Source organism: Leptosomus discolor, chromosome 1 (assembly GCF_034619465.1).
Source record: "Leptosomus discolor isolate bLepDis1 chromosome 1, bLepDis1.hap2, whole genome shotgun sequence".
Taxonomy (NCBI): Eukaryota; Metazoa; Chordata; class Aves; order Leptosomiformes; family Leptosomidae; genus Leptosomus; species Leptosomus discolor.
The window spans coordinates 103413800-103432744 of NC_141391.1; the positions used below are offsets into that span (position 1 = coordinate 103413800).

General features: G+C 42.0%; 1 protein-coding gene across 1 annotated transcript in view; it reads left to right on the top strand.

Moving 5' to 3' along the window:
* URB1 (URB1 ribosome biogenesis factor) overlaps nt 1-17895 on the top strand; it is a 56075-nt gene extending 38180 nt beyond the window's left edge. The window contains exons 27-39 of the mRNA XM_086462040.1: nt 1334-1444; nt 1536-1599; nt 3379-3550; nt 4085-4187; nt 8647-8807; nt 9185-9296; nt 10282-10388; nt 10925-11068; nt 11818-11927; nt 12927-13103; nt 14050-14291; nt 15928-16530; nt 17120-17895. Coding sequence (XP_086318166.1) covers nt 1334-1444; nt 1536-1599; nt 3379-3550; nt 4085-4187; nt 8647-8807; nt 9185-9296; nt 10282-10388; nt 10925-11068; nt 11818-11927; nt 12927-13103; nt 14050-14291; nt 15928-16530; nt 17120-17325 — 2312 coding nt within the window. The 3' untranslated portion in view covers nt 17326-17895. The remainder of the gene's footprint in view (nt 1-1333; nt 1445-1535; nt 1600-3378; nt 3551-4084; nt 4188-8646; nt 8808-9184; nt 9297-10281; nt 10389-10924; nt 11069-11817; nt 11928-12926; nt 13104-14049; nt 14292-15927; nt 16531-17119) is intronic.
* Nucleotides 17896-18945: the final 1050 nt, after the last annotated feature.

Here is an 18945-nt window from a genome sequence, read left to right on the forward strand (position 1 = left end):
TGTATCCAAAATGTTAATTTAATCGATGTGTATTTCATATGGCAACGTTTCATGAGGAATATCCTTCCATAAGTAGTATAAATTGGGTGCTAGTTCATGTGTAGGTTGGCTTTGTTTCTTTGTCTCTGTCAACTGAAATACTGCCTGACCTTGAACCAGTCTAATTTAATCTACATACACCTCAGCTTTTTACCCCTTTGCAGGGCTTTGAGATTCAGTGATTGAAGGAGCCGTATAAGAAAAGGGGAGGAAATTCTGAGGGCAGCATGTTGATAGCAAATTTTGTGTATATTGGTGAGCAACGTGTAAACAAACTTTAAAGTTTTAAATCACCTGAAAAGAGCAAAAATCTCTTGTGAAGTCACAAATTTAGTGAAATTATAAAAAATAAATAATAGATTCTGGTGCTTACTGTATGTGTTTTACGTTTTGAATGTATTTCTGTAGAGCAGCAAGATGGATTCTTTGAGGCTAACTTCAGTCAGTCCAAAGCTTGGTGTCAAGAGTGCGTTCATTCAGGCTGTTGTCTTTATGATCTATTTTGTTTTGACAAAAAAAAAAACCCTATATTTCTGTAGATACTAGGGGAAAAAGCCTGTGTTTTTTCAGATACTAGGAGTAAAGAAATCTGAATTCAGGTCTTGAATCTGCCACAAATACCCTATTTACCTTTGAGTAACCTGATCACTTATTTGATCTATTTCTCAGCTAATTATAAAATAAAGGTGGATGATTTCTGTACGCCCCAGGACAGAGTTCCTGTATCTTGCCAACTAATTGGATTCTGCAGTGCTGACCTCTGTTTAAGTGCCCAGCGTAGAAGTGTTTTGATAAGTTATTGCAGCTGGGGTGTGAACTCACAAGTTCTTGCTATAACTTCTTCAGTATCCTGGTGAGGTTGCTGGGTTGTCTGCCTTTACTCTGTGCAAGTCTTGACCTAATTTGAGATGCTTTCCTGTGGTATGGTAGGATAGGGTACAGCACTTCTTTTTGACCGGAGAGCAAATGTGTACATGTGGAAAGTTTCTGCAGGGTACTATGCCACATTGTGACTTCACCTCACAATAACGTGTGTCCAGCTTGGAAATACTGTTTTAATTTCTTAAAAAAATTGTTCCACTTCAAAAGTTGTTCCGCTTCAATTAAATGCATCATGATCATCCTTTAGTGTAGTTGGGTAAATTTTTTTTTATATTTATAGAGATAAGTCTTGATCTAAAATGTACAGTACTGTGTGTGCATGTATTTAGAGAGGGTGTATGTGTGTGGGGGTATTTATATGTGCACTATTGAACTGAGAGCGCAACAAACTAAATCTGTGTGTTTATTTCAGAGGCCTTGGTGGATATACTGCTGACAGTTGTGAAACTCAGCCCTTCTGTCTGTGAGAGCAGTCACTTTGCCGTGCTGCTGGGTGCCTACGGGGCTACGCTGAGTGCTGTAGGTAAGTGTGTTAGCCTGGGAAAGGTACTTCCTACTAGATCTAGTTTTCATCTTCATAGGTGACTGACTTTGGGTTTCATCTTGTTTTTTAGATCAGAAGATACTGCTACTGCTTCAGTTATATGAGAAGAATAATCAGAGTCTTATAAAGTTCAGGTAGGCTGACCACCTTCCTTTGTTTGACTAACTACATGCAAATAAGTAGTCTCACAATTGGCATTTTTCCAGGGTCTAATTTTTAACTGACATAAACAGTGAGCAAGGTCAAACCTAGAGGTGAATGTTGCTTTTGGAAACATTTTTTCCTATGTAATTCCTATTCTTAATGTAATTCTCTTGTGTTGCCCAAAGTTTTGGGTGTCTGCGGGTTGGGTGAGGGACTCATTTCAGTAGTCCCTCACTCCATAGTAAGAACCCGCTATAGGGATTTCGTCACCCATGAAGGCCAAAGCACAAGTCACTCGTGTAGGACTCCTTCCCCTTCCCTGTTCCCTTGGGATACAGGATTCGCCACTCAGCGCAGCCCTCACCCTTTTTAGTGATCCTGCCCCTCTATGCATCATATTCAGCTCTGGTGCTTTGCTGGAGAGGAGAGGAATATGCCAGTGGAGGAGTGATGTGTAACCCCTTGTAATAACACATGTATGGTTAGTTTTGGGGTACTAACGTGGTATTGATGCTTTCCTTGTCTTTCACCAGTCTGGACTGTAGCTCTCCTTATAGCGCAACCTTGCAATACATCTACGTGCTTCATAACAGAGAACCACGTATTGTATAAAATAATCAGTTTCTTTTTAGGCCCTGTGCCCAAGCATTCCACAGGAGTCTGTTGCTTACAGTTCTTACGTACACTGATGGGTTTGGTCTGCCTTGCTCAAATGCACTTTTCTGTCTTTGAGGTATGGGCATAAATCTTAACAGCAGTGCAAGAGTACTGGCTCAGGCAGTTGGAGCAGGACTGGAGTCTGAATTAAGAACCTCCCTTAGCTGTGTCTTTGAGAATATAGGCAATCCAAGCAGCCTGTGAAGGGGGACAGGAAATCAAGGTTCTTGTTAGCAGGGAACTGAAGTGGCTTCCAGAGGCCAGGGCTCTGGCAGTAGCTGCATCCTGCATAAATCTTTCCTGAAAGTGTTTGCAAATGGGAGGGTGTTATGCGAGGAGGAAACTGATTTCAGAGGCAGTTAGCTCCCAAAACTTTTGTGGCCTTTTTAAAGGAGAAACAATTTCATAGTGTTACCCTGAAGTGAATTGGTAGCCAGACACTTGGTTAGACTTGATCCCAGCACTGAAGAATTTGAGTGACTATAGAGAACATTCAGCAAAAGTGCTGTACATGCAACGCAGCAGAGCCCAATGTGTGTTACAAATGGGAGCCTTCAAGTTCTGGGTGCTAAGAAGACTTAATACCATTCCTCCAGCTGCCTCACTGACAGTGAGGCATGCTGCTGGCAGTACCCACATAATAAATGACAGTATCAATAGCACTTTAAGCACAATGGCAAAGTAAATGGGGTCTAAGGAGGAGAGTAAGTTTATGTTTTACTGAACCACTGTGATGCTGGTTTGAAATATCAGTTGCATTTGAGACAACCTTGTCTGTCCAGGTCTTGATCACTGTCTCTTCTTGCAGCTGCTATCATACTTACCTGCATTTATAGCTTAAATAAAAAAGCATTTTTTCTGAGAAGGTTAGTTCTGCATTGGATTAGCAGGGTAGGAAATAGTTAATGAGACACCCTCAGACCAAATTTGAAAACCTTTTGGATGGATGAAGAAGGTGTTGCCAGGGAAACAAGTTCTAGTTTCAAGTTCCCACAGGATAATAAGTACAAGTGAAGGGAAAATTTAAATACTAATTTATATCCTCTGTAAGTGCTTTTCACTCAGTGCTAGCAGTCTGTTGACTAATGCCTTTACTTCTAACAATGTTTAAGGATCCTGCTGTGGGGTCCAGCCGCTGTGGAGCATCACAAGACTTGCAAGAGTCTAGGGAGGTCGCTATGGCAGCAGCCAGGCATGGAGGAGATTCTGTGTCTGCTAGATCGAGAAAAGATGATGAAGACAATTCTATCTTTCCCTCAGCATCGTCGTCTTCTGTCATCACAGGTGCTTTGATTCAGAGTGCTGAATTATCCTTCTTTTGGTGTAGAAAAAGAGCCTTTCACTTTAGTAATTTCTTTCTTGCAGTCGTGTAATACGTTGCAATTTGTTTACATCAGGAGAGTAATTTAAATTCATAGGAGGGCTGGAATTAATTGCAATATATGGACCACATCTTGGTGGTAGGTGTGATTATGCAGCATTACAAAGATTGCCATGTGTGAGTGAGACCGGAATTTGACTTTTACACAGTTGTTAAATTTGACTATCCAAGGATCCACTGACAATGGGCTCTTCAGTCTTCCATACAGTTCGCTAACATGCTTCTATACCTGTTTGTGCTAGTCAGGGGAAATAGTTTTGGAACCCTGATAGTGAAAGCCAGATTTAAACACAAGCATGTCTCACCCTGTCTTACATTGTATTTTGCAAGCTTTAGTATTGGCTGCTTTATAAGGGGGTGAGGTGGTCGGGTGAGTTTGAAACCAAGCTGGAAGTTGGCGTTGTTCCTTACAAATACTGGTTTGGATTTGGTTTCAGGAGGCACAAGAGTCACTGTATAGAGATGAAAGCGTCAAGAGCCTTGATGACTTCTACGATCCTCGTTTTCTACTTCAGCTCTTTAGTGAGCTGACCAGACCAGGTAAAGGGAATGTTTCTCTCTGATATTTAGTGTCACTTTACTCTGCTGCGGGAGCTGCCTGGCTCCATCTGTTGCTCTGTTATTCTCTATCTGAGAGCTAATACTACATAGAAATTTGTGCCTGCCTTTGGAGAGAAGAAACACACATCATTTATTCACCTACTCCATTGCATTGTCAATTTCAGAATGACTTAAAAGTAACGAGGTATAATTGGCATTAAAGTTTTTTGGTTTTTTTAAAGCACTTTTCCAGCTAATGCAATGTATCTAGTGAGATTTGGCTACTCAGAGATAGAGCACTGTAGCAGCAGACAGGCATTCCTGCCAAGCTGCTCTTGTCCAGACGACTAGGTGCTCCCTCATAGCTCTTTTAAATGTAATGGGTTAACCCTATGTAGAGGGACAGATCTGCTTAAGGTGAGGAGAGGTTTTTGAACTGGAACTGGAAACAGCGTGGAAGAGTCAAAAAGTAGACAAAGATCTGTGTTCTCTGATCTATCGGACAGCATTCTGTATATCACAAAACCCAGCACAATATAATTATAAATAGCATAAGGGGCATCAATAGAGAATATTCCCCACTGGAAGGTTGTATTTTTTTCTGGTGAGTGTGTAGATCTGTATTCTGCATTAGCTGTGGTGTCGCAGCAACACGATGAGCAAAACAGTCACGAGAGGGATGGTACCTTCTGCTGCTCCATGCAGAGCCCCACCTGCAGCTGATAGGACTGCTTGGATCTGGTGCTGCTTTGTGGCTGAGTTTTTTGGGCAGTAATCAGCTCCTTTCAGCTATGCTGTCAGTGAGAGCTAGGCGGAGGTAGGGCACGTTGGAGAATGTGCCCTGCAGTGTTGGAGGAGTTCTCTGGGCATAAATGAGAAGCCACCATTGCGGCGGAAGGGTGAAATTGTTTCGTGACCAGAGTGAATCTCTGCAGGGGTATTGATTTCTGTGAGGAGCACCGTGACTGAATTGTCTGGAGATCTGCCCTGTTACAGGCTGCAGTTATAGTATCAGGAAACTTCAGCCAGCTCGTTTTCCATCAGACACAGATGCCTGGGGCCATTGAATGTCATGAATAGGCCTGTGCTCAGAACTGTTGGAAAAGTTGATGAGGTCTACCTGGTGCTTGAAAACTAGTTGCTTAGACTCACTTCCGTTGTTTGACATGACTCTGCTCTGCGTATACGTATCCCTGCTGTGCTTTACAGGCACACCGTCTATATAGAGAGCCCTTAAAGATTGAAGCGAGACAAGTGTCATAAGGAATTTCCTAACCAGCTCCCTCCCTATGTTGATGATGGTTAACCAGTGTGTAGTTACAGCTGGATTTGGCTTTCCACAGCAATAATACCAGAAGCAATTGGCAGGCTGATAACTGTCTTTCAGTGAAATCATACTTACAGTCCTTCTTTGTTCACCTGTGCCCGTATAGCACAGTACCTGCTTTGTGTGTTCTTAGCCTATACTTAGCTGTAGTTGTAAACTGCTCCATGTAATTTCGACAGCAGTAAAAAGAACTGTCTTTTAGTCTACTGAGGAAAAAAAGGTACCAGAACTACTTGGCATTTTGCAGCAGGAGGGATCTTAGACGATGCAGTTAATGGTGGGTCTCTGAGATGATTATTGATGAAGAGCATGGACAGCCAGTGTCTTTTGAACCTGGCTGTAATAGTTGGAAGAAGCACTGCTGTTGTGCACCTGTCATGGTCACCCATCACCTGGAGGCCACCACCTTAACTGGTGGGAGGGATTCAGTGGCTGTTGGTCAGCCTCAGCAGCGTTGCAGTCAGCCAGAGAGGATGACTGCTTGTGTGGAAAGAGTGGGGTTGAGGGAGCTCTTGCACATCGCATTCTTGTGGAGCTGTGGAGGCAGTGGCTGTCCTGACATAGGCTGACTCTAAAATTGGAGAGGGGAAAAATAGTTCTCTTAACTGCTCGGCGCTGAGTAAGAGTCTGTGTCCTAAGAGGGGCTTTTTTAAAGGGCCAGAGTGATTTATGAGTTCAAGTCCCATGGTGCACCTAAACCATGTCAGCTGCTCTTGGAATTCCCAGTTCCTCTTTATTTATTTGCTCTTTGTACTGGCTGCACAGTGCCCTGTGCGCAGATGTTATATAACTGCTAAATTTATAAACATAGACTTATTGCACAGTGTTTAATGCTAACTGAGTAAAAAGTAAGTCTGGAGTTGGGCAGATAGCAAGTTCTGTCTAACTTTAGCTCTGATAAGCATCTCGTGGAAAGCTTTTCCATCATGGTTCTCAAGGTACTTTAAACAAACTGTATGTCAGACATAGAATTAACTTTTTTTTTAATAACAGCTTGTTATTTTATGTTAGTTGTTGAATGTGCGCTCCAAGGTCAGCTGGATGGAAAGTATTTCCGCTGTATGTTTTCAGTGAAAGAAGGTTTTCCAAATAAATCTTTTCTGTGGCCATCATGAACTTTACTGCTGAAGTGAGGACCTTGGATTTCATTATGTGGTACCACCCCGTAAAATTATCCACTTTATCTGTCTAGTTGTCATACATTAGTAGTTCTCAAGAGCTGCAGTCTGACAGAGAGCCCTGTGGTGGCTTGCTGTGAAAGGGCATACGACACGTATTTGGTCCTGTACTGAAGAGGGGTTGTTGTATAGGCCAGGGCTATGTGTGAGATGGCCATAAGTGATGGAAAATCCTTTGCAGGCAGATGAGTTTTAGGTCATCTTTGCATGTTCACTTGGGACTCGACAGAAAGTGTCCGTTTCCTAGTGTTTACCTTGCACCCTTGCATCTTGCCTGAAGAGTGGGGAAGTGCGGGGTTGCTTTGCCACAGGCAGAAGGTGGCAGAAGGCGTAGATCAGGTGTCTCTCTGGGCTCTGTTTCTCTTTCTCCTGCCCTGTTGTTGCTACTCCTCTCACCATTTTTACTTTAGTAGTCAGGTGGTGACCTTGCCCAGTGCCTACAAGTGGAAGCGAGTAGAGCTGTAACTGTACGAGGTCTGGTGATGTGAGAGGTATCCCATGCTAACAAATAAGGGATCTCTCACTAGGAGAGTGACTGAGGTGTTTTGCATTACGGGAGTTAAACTTGATGTGCTTTGGTGAGGAGTGGTGTAGGGAAGTCTACAGTAATTGCTAGTATTTAAGTAACTTGTAAAACCACTCACTGAAAAGATCTGTTATTACAATTCAGTGATGCCTTTGCCTTGGTCACGTAGCAGTGGGTGGGTTGGGAGGCAGTGCTGGGAGGTGGAGACCCTGCCATTGCCTGGCCCATGACTAGCAGAGCTGAGTATGAAACTGCCAGGTACAGAATTGAAGTAGGAGTTCTGGCAGTTGAGGAAAAGAAACAGCCCAGCTGCTGGTGTGGGGACATAAATAATCCATGATTTTAACATAAATATATATATAAAATATATATATTTTTTAGTTGTGGGTGGGTGGTGGTGGGGGAGGAAATCTGTGGACCAAATATGGGTACTTGTCAGTAAGACTACAGACTCTTCTTAAATAGGAATATTGCTTCTCAGAAACTTTCTCTTGACCTTCAGTGCAAATTACAAGAAAATATGTGAATATTGTTGCTAAACTGAGAACTGCAATACATCAGCACTTTAACTGGTAAAATACAACTGAGGTGCCATTGTATTCCATTACCAGTGGATGGAATAGAAATAGTACAGGAGATATTCTGGAGGTTTTACACCAAGTCATTTCTAGCCATCAGTGGGTAGAGATGACACAAACTCTTCAAAACACACAGTCCTTAAATGAGAAACTCTAAATCCTGGTGGCAAAATGTTGTGTAAGATAAATGTTAGATTCGAGGGTGTGTTTTCTCTTTGGTTGGTTACTGTTTGTTGCTGGATTTTTTTTTGTTCCAGAAGGGCATAGGGGTACAGTTCAGTACTTTGCTTGGAACATGCCTTACCAGCAGAATCGCTCATGCCTGCATGGTAACAACTGGTGTGGCTAATGGCTTATTTGTGTATTATTCTCCTGTCCATTCTATTACAGAAGCTCTTTAGTACAGATAGGCATTGCATTGGATATGCTGATCTTTCTTTCAGGCACAGACTTATCAAGTGTCCAGAAAATGTTTTGAGGAGGAGAATTTTCCCTCTTGTTCTTCTTTGTACTTAACTTCCCTGAAACAGTGAGATATGTGATGTCTTTACAGCATTTACTCCTAACTTTGTATGATCTAGCAGGCAGAATCATCTCTGTCTCAGATATGAGACTAACTGCATTAATTTCAGCTCAGGTGAAGAGTGATCGGCAGAATACCTTTGTTAGCTGAAGGAGCCTTCGGCATGCAGTGAAGCAATAGTTTGTAGGGGTAGGTCTAGAAATTGGTGTTATAAATAGAAGTTTTGTTAAGGATTATAGTGCTGTTAAATATTCTATGACATGTCAATATAATGCACTGGGTGTTCTTCTTTTGTTTTGTTTTGTTTTTTTTTCTCTTACCACACAGAGTGTGTAGTGGCATGTCACAAGTTTGTTGAAGTCAATGCCCTGGGTCTAACAGTAGCTGCCCTTAGCAGCTATGATTCCAACATGAGAGCAGCCGCGTACTTTGTCCTGGCTTCCTTCCGTTCTCATCTGGAAGGAGCTCGCTTTCGAGAGAAGAGTCAGGTAAGACTGAGCTCAGTCGATAGTTTGCCAGGTTAGACTTTTAGGCCATGGACCTTTATGGGAGAGTCACTGCTTTACTCAACCATCTGCGTGCACATGACGAGAGAGCTAAAAGCAGCTTTTTATCCTCTATTCCATTGTTTCTCCTCTATCACTTTGTGTTTCCTCCTGTTATAATCAATGGGCAGAAAAAGGGGAGGGGGGAATTTTAGAAATTCTTAGGAATTTTATTTGTAGGAGTGGAAATCCTGATGGGATTTGTATTTGATTTACGGCCTATGAAATACCCTAAAAGCTTATTTATGTATTCACGCCGTCCTGTTGTATTTGTTTGGGCTATGGTTCAAGCTTTTCTCCCCTGGGCTCTTGTGCTGCAGTTGCTGTATCTCTTGGATGCTGTGCAAAATGGAATCAGGCAGCCGAACCTCAGATTTACCTTCTCGTTGACCCTCTACATTGCTCGTGTGGCACAGCAGATTCTGAAGCCAGGTACTGTAAACCTACTGTGCACGTTGAACTCCTGGGTTGAGTCACTGTGCACGGAGGAACATCCTTGAGCAGTAACAGAAGATGAGATAGCTGTGACACTGGTGGGAACGATGAAGTATGCTTTCCTGTGTTTCAAAGAAAAACTTCAATGCTTGTGTAGACTGCCTTACTGGAGAAGTGGGAAGTGCCATTTTGATTTGGGTACAAAACCAGTCTGATCCCTCAGGGATGAAGCCACTACCTCCTTGTAATTTTGGGGTGGAGGTGGACAGAGGACTAGATGAGTGTGCTGGTCCTGTTCAGCAGATCAGAGTAGGTTGGCCCAAATATGCCCTTTTGTCCTTAGGCACTGGATCAACGTAAGTCACCGTTGCAAAGGAGAACCGTAGCATCCGGGAGCAGTTCAGTTTGGAAGGGACCTTGTGAGGTCTCTAGCTAAACCTTCTGCCCAAAGCAGGGCCAGCTACGAGGGCAGCCCTCTTTGCACAGGGCTTTATCCTGAAAAACCTCCAGACCTCTAGACTGATCCTAGAAAGCCTCCAAGGATATTCACTGTATAGTCCTCTGGGCAACTTTTTCCGCTGCTCGTGGGGGCTGTGTCTGGTCTGTAGGTTAAAAATGACGATTGCCTAACATGAAGTGTTAGGCTTGAAATGTGGAGAGATTTGCCTCTCGCTTTTCTACAGATTTCTGTTTTGTCAGTGCAGTAACATTGGATTTGCTGAAGTCGGAGCCAGGTTGAATGTTTATCTTCTCACCTGCTTTGTGCGCACTCTGAATGAGCTTTTCATTTTGGGGAAGAGAAGAGGAGGGACAGACAACAATATAATGGGTCTTAGAGCAGGAGGCCTCCCCACTGAAATTAATCTACTGTTCTGAGAGCTAGCTGAAATACTGGAAAATACTGGTTCCGTTTATTTTTCTGCATGGCTGTGTGTTGTGAACATTGTCCTCCTCCACTTATAACCATTGTTTCTCTTCACAGAGGAGCACATGTATATAAAGTTTAACAGATTCCTTCTGTCACACCAGTATTTGGACCTGAGGAAAGTACCAGGGTTTTTCCAGCTTTTCTACAGTTTTGATTTCGAGGTAATGTAAGAATCCCATCTTAGGAATCCACTAATTCGTCAGAAAATAATAGAACAAAGCCACAAAAATGCAATGAAATCTTACTCTTACATAGGTAACTAATTAAAGGCATCTTTGTTTTGTTTTATATTGGAGTTAGAAGTATTATTTCTGGGTTTCTTTTGTTGTTTTCTTAATAGTAACACATAATGAAATCATGAGTTGTGCTGTGTGTGCTCTGTAAGCACAACAAGCTAAATGTTCTGCCCTAGCTAGCTCACATTCATATTTGAGTTTAGATTATTAACGTTGAGTTCAACTAAGGTAGTTTAGAAACAGCAACTTTTGAAGTTCCATTATCAGTGCGTATTTGGGCTGCAGAATAGCTGTTCCTGATGGATGTTACTGATTAAATTTGATAGGCATGAAAACTGAGAAGTCCAGAAGAGGCTGTTATGTGCTGTGCTGGCACTCCCAGGGACTCAGGGGTTTTTTGCTGTTATGAGCAGGCACTATTTTGAAATGTCTGATGGTGGTATTTTTCTTATGGCTTCTAGTACAAAACAGAACGTGAGTGGATTCTCAGATTTCTTGGAGAAGGGCTGCGCGATAAACATTGCTACGAGCTTTATGACTACCAGAGGATTTTCCAGGTCATTCTTTCCTTTTTCAACAGTCCTTTGTGTGATGAGGGCTCCCAGGTAAGACTTTAAAAGAATGCAACACCAACCCACAAAAGTTTGCGTGGTTCAGAGATCTTAAACAAATACAAAGCAGAAAGAAGCTGTTGACTCTTCCCTTGCCCTCCTGAAAATCTGTTCCTTGTTGATTTTGTGTATATGTAGAGGGGGAAATAATTGCTTATGTCTAAACCAGAGTCACATCCTTATCCCCTGAACTTGGAACAGGTCCCTGCCATCATGGAACCTCACTTGGTTTCATCAACTGGTGGTCTGGCTCTGGTTGTATTGCTACTGCTTCATGGAGGATACTGCAGATACTGCAGTTTTGCTCATACAGTCAGGGCCTTTGCTTTTTTAGGTCTCCTTATTCCCTAACAAGCAGGTTACCTGTACAGTGCTTTAGCAGGAAGAAAACTCACGTGCCAGAAGCTCTCATGTTCATCAGCATCCACCCTGAGAAATCCAGTCTGTTAAAAGTATCTCTGTTAGGTGTCACGGTCTTGGACAAAAAGAGAAAATTGTCTTGCTGCCTTAAGACTTCTATTTAAGAGTAGTGTCTGTGTGTACGAAGCCTTGAAAAGAGAATGTCTTTTCTTCCCTGGGGTTGCTAAGAACATGTGGTGTTTGGTAATACATTTTAACTTTAAGTTGATTAGATCCCAAATACCAGTCAGATTGCTAATTATACCCTTCAGAAAGATTGATAATAACTAGATCTTGACTATATTCTAATTTTGTAAAAGAACAAATTATGTTTTCTGTTTCAGAGACGTATTCTGGAGGTACTGCAAAATGCTTCCCATATCACCAGAGCTGCCTATGAGCTGATACAAGATCACAGCCTCCTAACCTGGATACTGCACATCTTGGAGAAAAGGTAACTAGGGAAATACTAGTGGAATGGGAACAATTCTACTGTCCCCAGTAGAATAATTATGCAACTGAGTATGAAAACAAAGGTGACAGAGATGGAGATGGCCTGTCAGTGGTTGTGACATTTGGCACTGAGGGCCATACTGGCAGAACTTGCACAACTCTGAAGCATTCCCTTGTGTTTCTAAAAACAAAATCAAAATGCTTTCAGGTTGTAGTAGGAGGGATGATGGGGAGGGAGCTTCATGTTTTCAATAGTGCTTTCTTGAAAAACTTAGAAAACAAAATGTCACCTTATTTTAGCATATGTGACTTTCAAATACCCACAATTCACATCCTGTCGTAGGACCTCTTACACAGTAATTGGCACAATAATGAATTTGAGCTGTCTGTAACATTTCTCCTTCCACTCCTTCCTCCTCCCCTTGCCTCTTCCTCACGTACATGCACACACGTGCGCGCACACACACACACACACGTGTGTGTGCACGCTCTCACACACACAAAACCTCTTTTGCATAGATTCCCCTGGCAGGTTCAAGCAAGGTTTCAGGATCATCTACAGTGCGATTGGCCTGCACAGGTTCCCAGTACGAGAAGTATAAGCATTGCTGTTATTGAGGTCTTAGGAACATAAGGAGCCAAGCTGTCTTGGACAGTAGCTGCTCTAAAAAAATGGTGGCCATGGTCGCAAATGTAATCGCTGCAGTACTTGGCAGAGCTGTGTAATGAAAGAGGCAAGTCAGAAACCGCTAGTCGCCTGCCGGGGCCGTGACACGCTACTGGGTTTCCCCAGCTGCAGCATGGCAAGAGGAGGGCAGGAACTGGGGACTTCAAAGGGGTGCACTGCTATACGCTGATGGGGTCCTGGCTGAGAGGCAGCTATTGCCATTCATAGCTCCAAAAGCGCCCTTGAGTATGGTCCCCTCTAGGTGATGGACTTGTTCCTGGTTAGGATCTGCCTTCCAAATGGGTGTTTGCTTCTTTTTTTTTTGTTTTTCAGGTTTCTAGAAAACAAGCTGTTAGATAAAATTATTTCCTTACTCCATACTCTGTGGCTGACAAATTTAGGAGGCAAGAGAGAAAGCAAGAATCAATCCCAGGAGAACAGGAAGTTTCTTCCAATTCAGCTTGTAAATGAATTTCTGTATGTTTTGATAGCATTAATCAAACACATTCGGTAAGCTCTTTTTTTTTTTCTTTCTTTTTCATCAGTTTGCATCTCATCCTCCATCCAGTTTGAAATTAATTAAGGCCAGAAGAATTTCTTGATCTCTGGTAGTTTAATGGTTTTTTTCGCCTTCAGTTTGAATGTTGAGTAGTGAATTCTGGTGAGATTTGTTTGACAGGAAGGTTTAGCTGTTTAAATACATGGGGAATAACGTAACAGCTGGTGCACAGTTACTGTCAGGTTCTGCGTCCTTAATTACGGGCCATTTGTAAGCTGCTATGTTTTACGTGTTTCCTGCTGAATTAGAGCCTGCAGTTAGCAATGCTATTTGCTGCAAGGATCTTTCCTACTCTCCGAAGGTTTAGACTTTCTGTGTCTGTACTGTGCCTGCAAATTGTACAAGGAGAAACCATGCAAAGTTCTACATGACAGCATTAAGAAGGGGTCAGTCTTTTCTCTCCAGATCTAAAGCACTTAACCTGTCTAAGCAGAGCAGTTGCAGCAGGGATAGTAGAAAGCAAATGAGTAACTGGTTCTGTTTGGGTTCATCGTAGCATCTGCAGCTCTTTGTGCAGACAAGTATTGCTACAGCCTGGAGAAGCTACATTTATTTCCTCAAAATTTTAAAAATTCATGCAAAATAAAGAAGCCTGGGTAAAGCTGCAGACCTCTGTCTTCTTCCTTGCGTGCCATCTGCCTTTGCTGCTTGCAGGCAGGAGGGCAAAGACTATGTTTCATAGTCTGTTCTGCCAAACACGAATGGAGTGAAGCTCTGGGGATTTCAGTGGGAATGAAGCTAATTATTACTGGCATCTTGAGAAACAAAAGTATATGCCTAGAGAACTGCAGGAGAAAACTGTAGGAAGAGGCTGTAAGGAGATGAAAACCTGTAGTTGTTTTATTTTGTTAATTGGCATGCAGAAAAATACATGGCACTTCTGTTTTCTTTTCATAGGACTAATCTAGATCTAGCCAAACTGACTCAGTTTTTCAGTACGCTCAGTTCTGTGCTGGAATATCGCACTATAGTTGTTGAGGCCTTCAAAGAAATGAGGCGGTTCACTGTGAATGACAGTGTTCTCTCAAACAAAGAGGTCCTGCTGCTGCTGCATAAGTGGAGTGTCATCGAAAAAGACCTGCAACTGCGAGAGGATGTGCAGACTCTTGCTCAGAAATACCAAATCAAAGAATTGCTTAGTAAGTACTAAAACATTTCAGAAAAGTAATGTTGTTGAGCCTGTTACGAGATAACCATACAAGTGAGGCAAACTTTATAGGAAGCAGTATTAATAACTTCGTTGGACAATCTGATATAACTTGGGGGAGGAGGAAAGGAAATGGAAAGCCATTTTTCAGGTCTTTGTTGTAGTGGTTTCTAACTTTAATACAAGTCTGGAAGCTTTGGAGAAACACAGTTTTTAAAAAGGGAAATAGCTTTTAAATGAAACTTAGCTGCAGATCTAGATTCAGGCTTTGAAAAACTAGTCTTAAATGAATTTTTTTTTAATGATGCTTGGAGGCTTTCTGCTCAAAGATTTGAACCATTCTGAGTGTGGATGGGGGATCTGAAAGTGAAATATGAGTGAAAACTATTAGTAAAGCAAGAAAAAATGAAATAGTTGATTTTTCTTATTGCCATCAGTGTTGGAAGAAAGCAAAAATGCATTTGGATTTGTATGACTTCTCTCTTGTTATCTCTGTGAATAAAATGTAGAAGGAACTTTGTAGTGGGGGGTGTTAAAAAATGGTGTTTTCCTGCAAATACCACAGCTGCTCTTGGTGCACATTACAACTTCTATATGTTTCTTCAAATGTTCCATATCAGTTGAACTAATTATTAAAGTATCACTGTGTTTAAGGGACACTATAAAAGCTTTAGTTTTTCTAAAGTTTTTCACGCCCTTTTAGCATCTTTCTCAGGATTTTTAGAATTATTATAGTGACATCTGTAACTTACTATATATGTGGTTTTAAAAAAATGTGTTGCTCTAAGCCTCAGGAGCTTATAAAGCAGTTACAAAAATGGATCCTTATCTGAAATTTTGTTTCTGAAATTACATTTCAGGAGTTGTCCTCATCCCCTGCAGCCCCTGGGAAAAAATGCTGAGATGCATGTAGTTAATTTTAAGCTGCAGAGTGCCACGTTACTGAAATTTCTGGTGATTTTCTCAATGACTGCTGGAGAGCAGATAACCATAAAATGCTCTGTGTGGTGTGGTGGTGGCAAAGTGCTGTTGCTGTTTGGGAGCTTTGCTGCTCCCCGTCACACCAGGCAGCCTGTAACGCAGGGCAGCCCTGCATCACAGAGTTCGGGTGCCAGTCTCTTCCCTTGGGGTGTGGAGAATTCACGTGCCCTTGCCTGACAGCACCTCGCCAGCCGGCGGCTCAGCCAGGATGCGGCTGTGCCGGAGGACGGCAGACCTCGTGGCTGGGCTGATGCCTCCTTCCGTAGGCAGGCGTGTGCTCTGCCTCCGCAGAGCGTAGCAGCGTCGGCGTTTCTCATGAGGTGGTGTAGATAACGTAGCCTTACTGGCAAAACCGCGCCTTGGCTTGGCTGGGCTGTGGGCCGGGGCCTGGGAGGCCCGCAAAGTTTGCTCACCGCAAAGTTAGGCGGTCGCTTCAGAGAAGCGTTTCAGCCTGTGAGTCACCGGGAGCTGCCTGTAGCCCATTTGCTCTGAATTGCATAGGCTCCATTAGGCTGCTAAATGAGGTTAGTGCTTAGCCTTTTAGCAACTGAAACAACACACGACACCGTCTTTCTTGCATAATTTTGTACCAAGAAAATCCTTTGGAGTATCTGATGTTTATTTTGGTGGTGTTTTTCTTCTTACAGAAAACTTTAAAGAAAAGAACAAACCTCAAGCCTCATCTCATGCATATCGTCACATTCGGAAAAAGCATGAAGTAGAAAGAGAAGATGACACTGCTGCAGACGTGGAAGTGTCTGAGCTGGAGAAATGCAGAGATCATCTGAATTCCATATTTGCCCATTGGGAGCCCGTTTTCCCAGCACCACCTACCAAACGTCAAGGGGAGCCCCTCACATCCCCTGACCTTGCGGATGAAACCATTGGTCTTACCTGTGCTTCCACTTACGTGGTAACTAAATGGCTTGTAAAGTCCATGATTGAGCACAGCCTCAATGTGCAAAATGCTTCGTTAACTCTGCGGTGGCTACAGAATTGTGTCTTGCCACACCCAGTGGCAGTACAGGAGGTGCTCAAGGATGGGACGTTGAGAAACAACATCTTCAAGTTTTACACCCGGATCTGTGAGGCCAGCAGTGGGACGACTGGACTTTTTAAAGAGCTCTGCTTGTTCAGTTCAATCATGCTTCGCCTATTGGATGCTCAGGGCCTGACCAACAGCAGTGTTCATGAACTTGTGAAAACGTTGTGCCTGTCAGCAGTGACGGAAGAGGATGCGAACAAGAAAGGTAACTGGCCTTTTCCTTTTCACTCGGTAATGGCAGAAAGTAGGTGGTTCCATGGATTTTTTTTAGTTCATCAAAACATTGCCCGTGTCCATTGGTGCTCATAAATTCACAAAATAAGAGCTGTGCCTTTGGTGGTATGGGCACAGGGGTTGGTAGCACAGAATAGAGTCGCACAGTACAACAGTCATACTCCCTCAAAGATACTTTCCTTTCTAGGACTAAAATGGAGTTCAGTGAGATATAAAAAAATATAATTGTGAGGGGAAAACCAGTCTGCAACAAATGAGTCCGTGTAGGTATGGGTTCTGATCCATGTGCTGTTCAGTGTTATCATTTGATAGCAAAAGCCACAAGTCAGACTTCAAACTTTTTTATTTAAAGAGGTCAGAAGGTTGTGCTAACAAGAAACTGTGTTCTTTCCGTAGTGTGAGGTGGATCATTGGCTTTGCATGGGTAAAAACCCCACAAATTTTCCACCTAGGAAACTGTTTTAAAATATAGGTCAGGAGGTAAAATAGTTTGGTGTTGTATTACTATGCGGAAATAGAAGAATATCTGTTCTGATTTTTCTCTAATTTTTCTTCCACAGCTGTTTGTGTATTCCTGACTTCTGTTTACATTGGGGACATATGGCTTGGAGCGCAGGAGCCAGATATGTTAATAACCCATGTCAAACTGATCTGCAGTAGCACAGACGATGAATTAAACAGTGATGACTTGGAAACTCATAAACAAGGAGAAGAAACTATTATGCCTCTTTGCAAAACCCTTTACTTGGCTACATTGGGGCATTAATTCAGTGAATTGACACTTAATCTTTAATGTTATACGCTCAGCTGTCGTTGCTTCAAGCAATGAAACCCTCCTGAACTGTTCTCCGTACAAATCTAACTTGTTTTGTCATAAAGATCAATATTTTATTACTGTGTGCAAACTCAGAGGGGGAAAATTGTATTTATCATCTCTCAGCAGAACATTAAAGCTGTAATTTCTCTTTTCTTGAACAGTATGGGACACAATGTTATTTATATCATTTTTATTACAGGAATTTTTAACTTCATGAAGAACCAAAAAAGACTGATGAGTGCATTGCCTCTGGAGTGTATTTCAGTCCCCATGTAGTTGAAATCTATTCTCTCTCCAGTATAAGGTGGGGAAAAAGACTGCAGAACTTCACCACAATGTGGTGTAAGTGCAAAGGACGAGTAGTCAAGAGGTTTAGCCACAATGATTTACTGTTTCTTGAAGAACCCAGTTTGTTCCGTGGTATGTGATACCAAAACCAGTTTGAATAGAAGACTGAACACTGGAATCATGACGGTCTGGGATTCTTCTTGGTTTTAAATTAAATGGCTTTTAAAAGCATTTGTATTGGAGCTGGTCTGGTTTTATTCTCCTTTCTGTTTTTTTCTTGTGGGGTTTTGTTTTGGTTTTTTTTTTTTAAATTAAAAAAAGCCCTGACCATCACCGCTGCTGGGATTTGCCACAAAGGCCCGTCTTGTCTCCACTCTGAAAAGATGAGAGATGGAACTAAAACCCAAATGACTTGCTGCTCATTGATTATACATCACTTTTATTGGAAATTCTCTGTGAAATCCGATAAATATTTCTTGAATGGGGCCTTGAGGGCAGTTTAACATATCATTCCAGATATGCAAACACGCAGAGCCTGAACTTGAGCCTTTGAAATGTAAAACAGGATTTATTAAATTGACTCATGAATATGTGTTGTGCCTAGGTATTTTGTACAAATTCTGTACAGGGGAAAAAAACCCCACAAACGCACATTCCTTGTGATGTTTATTTAATTTGGATTTTTTTTTAAATAAAAAAAGTGAGACGCAAATAATGAGGATTGCTTCTACATATAAATACTCATGTCCTAAAGAAGCCATAATATCTATATCAAGACTTGATTTAAAAATAACAAATACTTTTTGAAAAAGCTGCCTCTTGAAAAAGAGGCTAAATTTTGTGTCATATAAAATCCCTAGGAATCTCCTTTGTGATGAAAAAAACCTTATTTTGCTTAATTAAAAAAAAAAACCAAACCAACAGGCAACATGAAACCGAAGGAGTTCAAAAACAAGAGATGTCTTTTCATCTCATCTAACTGGAAAAGAAAATTCTCATGACACATGGAGAAGGAGTTCTTCACACCTAACAGTGGTTTATAGTATGATTTGCTGGAGAGAATTCAAGAAATGAATTAAGACCATTCAACCAGCCTAGGGACAGTAATGCAGAAATGTGTTTTCTGTACCCAAATCTATCTTAATTGGCAATAAATTAAATTAATTTTCACCTAGTTGAGTCTGTTTTGCCCATCATGGTAACTGGTAAGCCATCTCCCTGTCTCAGTCCTGACCGATGAACTTTTTCATCCCATTTTCCTCCCCGTCCTGCTGAGTGGGA